Source organism: Limulus polyphemus, unplaced genomic scaffold (assembly GCF_000517525.1).
Source record: "Limulus polyphemus unplaced genomic scaffold, Limulus_polyphemus-2.1.2 Scaffold1182, whole genome shotgun sequence".
NCBI lineage: Eukaryota > Metazoa > Arthropoda > Merostomata > Xiphosura > Limulidae > Limulus > Limulus polyphemus.
This window is the reverse complement of record NW_013666792.1, coordinates 316844-318080: the sequence shown is the minus strand read 5'-3', so window position 1 is coordinate 318080 and position 1237 is coordinate 316844. Positions and strand designations below refer to the sequence as shown.

The following is a 1237-nucleotide window of genomic DNA, read 5'->3' as shown; positions in this document are numbered from 1 at the left end:
GTTACTAATAACGTAGTGTGTGTGTGTGTGTGTGTGTGTGTGTGTGTGTGTGTGTGTGTGTGTGTTTCTATCTATCTGTATTCTTATAATTATTTCTAATACTATAATATCTCTCTCTCTCTCTCTCTCTCTCAGATGTGGTATTAGTTTTGTGTTAAAAAAAGTTTGAGAGAAGAGCCTTGAACCTTTGCTACAACAGGTACAAAAGTTAGATTCATAAATCAAGAGAATGTCATGGGCTTGACAAGTTTTACTAATCTATTCATGACTGTTCAGACATACGTACCCAGATGACCAATATCTACATCTCTCGCTCTGTTTAGATAATTATACCGAAATATACATATTTCAAGGAGGACCACCAACATTACTACCTATCTACTTATGTAAAATCATAAAACAAGTAATTATTCGAACATAATCTGCAAGCTGATTAAAAAAAAAAACACTTTTCCTCTGTTTGTTACAACATTTTACTGCTTTTCTTACCTGCAATAAAAATTATCATCTGATCCAACCCGACAGTGGCCGTTGTTTCGACAGAAATCCTTCGGACAAATCGCTAAAATGAGGCATAAAAAGGTGAATATTGGCATAAACGTGTTACATTTGAGCAATTAAAAAACATTATTACCTTAAATGATAAGGGTAGATATAAATGGGGGGGGGGAAGACAGACACTTCAGTTAAAAGACATTTGCTTTTTACGGTAACGACCTACAAACAAGTACCAATCATAACTAGGAATGAAACTACAAACAAGTACCAATCATAACTAGGAATGAAACTACAAACAAGTACCAATCATAACTAGGAATGAAACCATTTCGTCTCTAAAGACTTGTTTAAATATTTCGGATTTAGTGTTTACTAAAATATGTATCCCGATCGCTCAGGTTGGGCTTTAATTTTAAGTATATAAAATTTGTACATATTACACCCACCCACATCATTAAGCAAGATATATTAAAACGTTTCCAGTAATAGACTAAACGTAATGCCACTTGATGTTCATAGTACATCTCTGATGGAAGAATAATTCTATCACGTGTCACTTGTCGAGGTCGTTTTCCGAGTTTCGTTACATTTATGTTACACACACACACACACACACACACACACACACACACACACACACAACAACTACTTATTATAACTTAAATTATTATAGTCGTACTAACAGTGAGACATAGTAGGACAACGAAACGAAGTAATTCTTACTTACGTTTACTTAATA

General features: G+C 34.0%; 1 protein-coding gene across 1 annotated transcript in view; it reads right to left on the bottom strand.

Moving 5' to 3' along the window:
• The window catches only part of LOC106462492 (serine-rich adhesin for platelets-like), a gene marked incomplete at its 3' end in the record, with an annotated part of 15497 nt that overhangs the window by 3406 nt on the left and 10854 nt on the right, over positions 1-1237 (bottom strand). The window contains exon 6 of the mRNA XM_013922417.1: positions 490-562. Coding sequence (XP_013777871.1) covers positions 490-562 — 73 coding nt within the window. The remainder of the gene's footprint in view (positions 1-489; positions 563-1237) is intronic.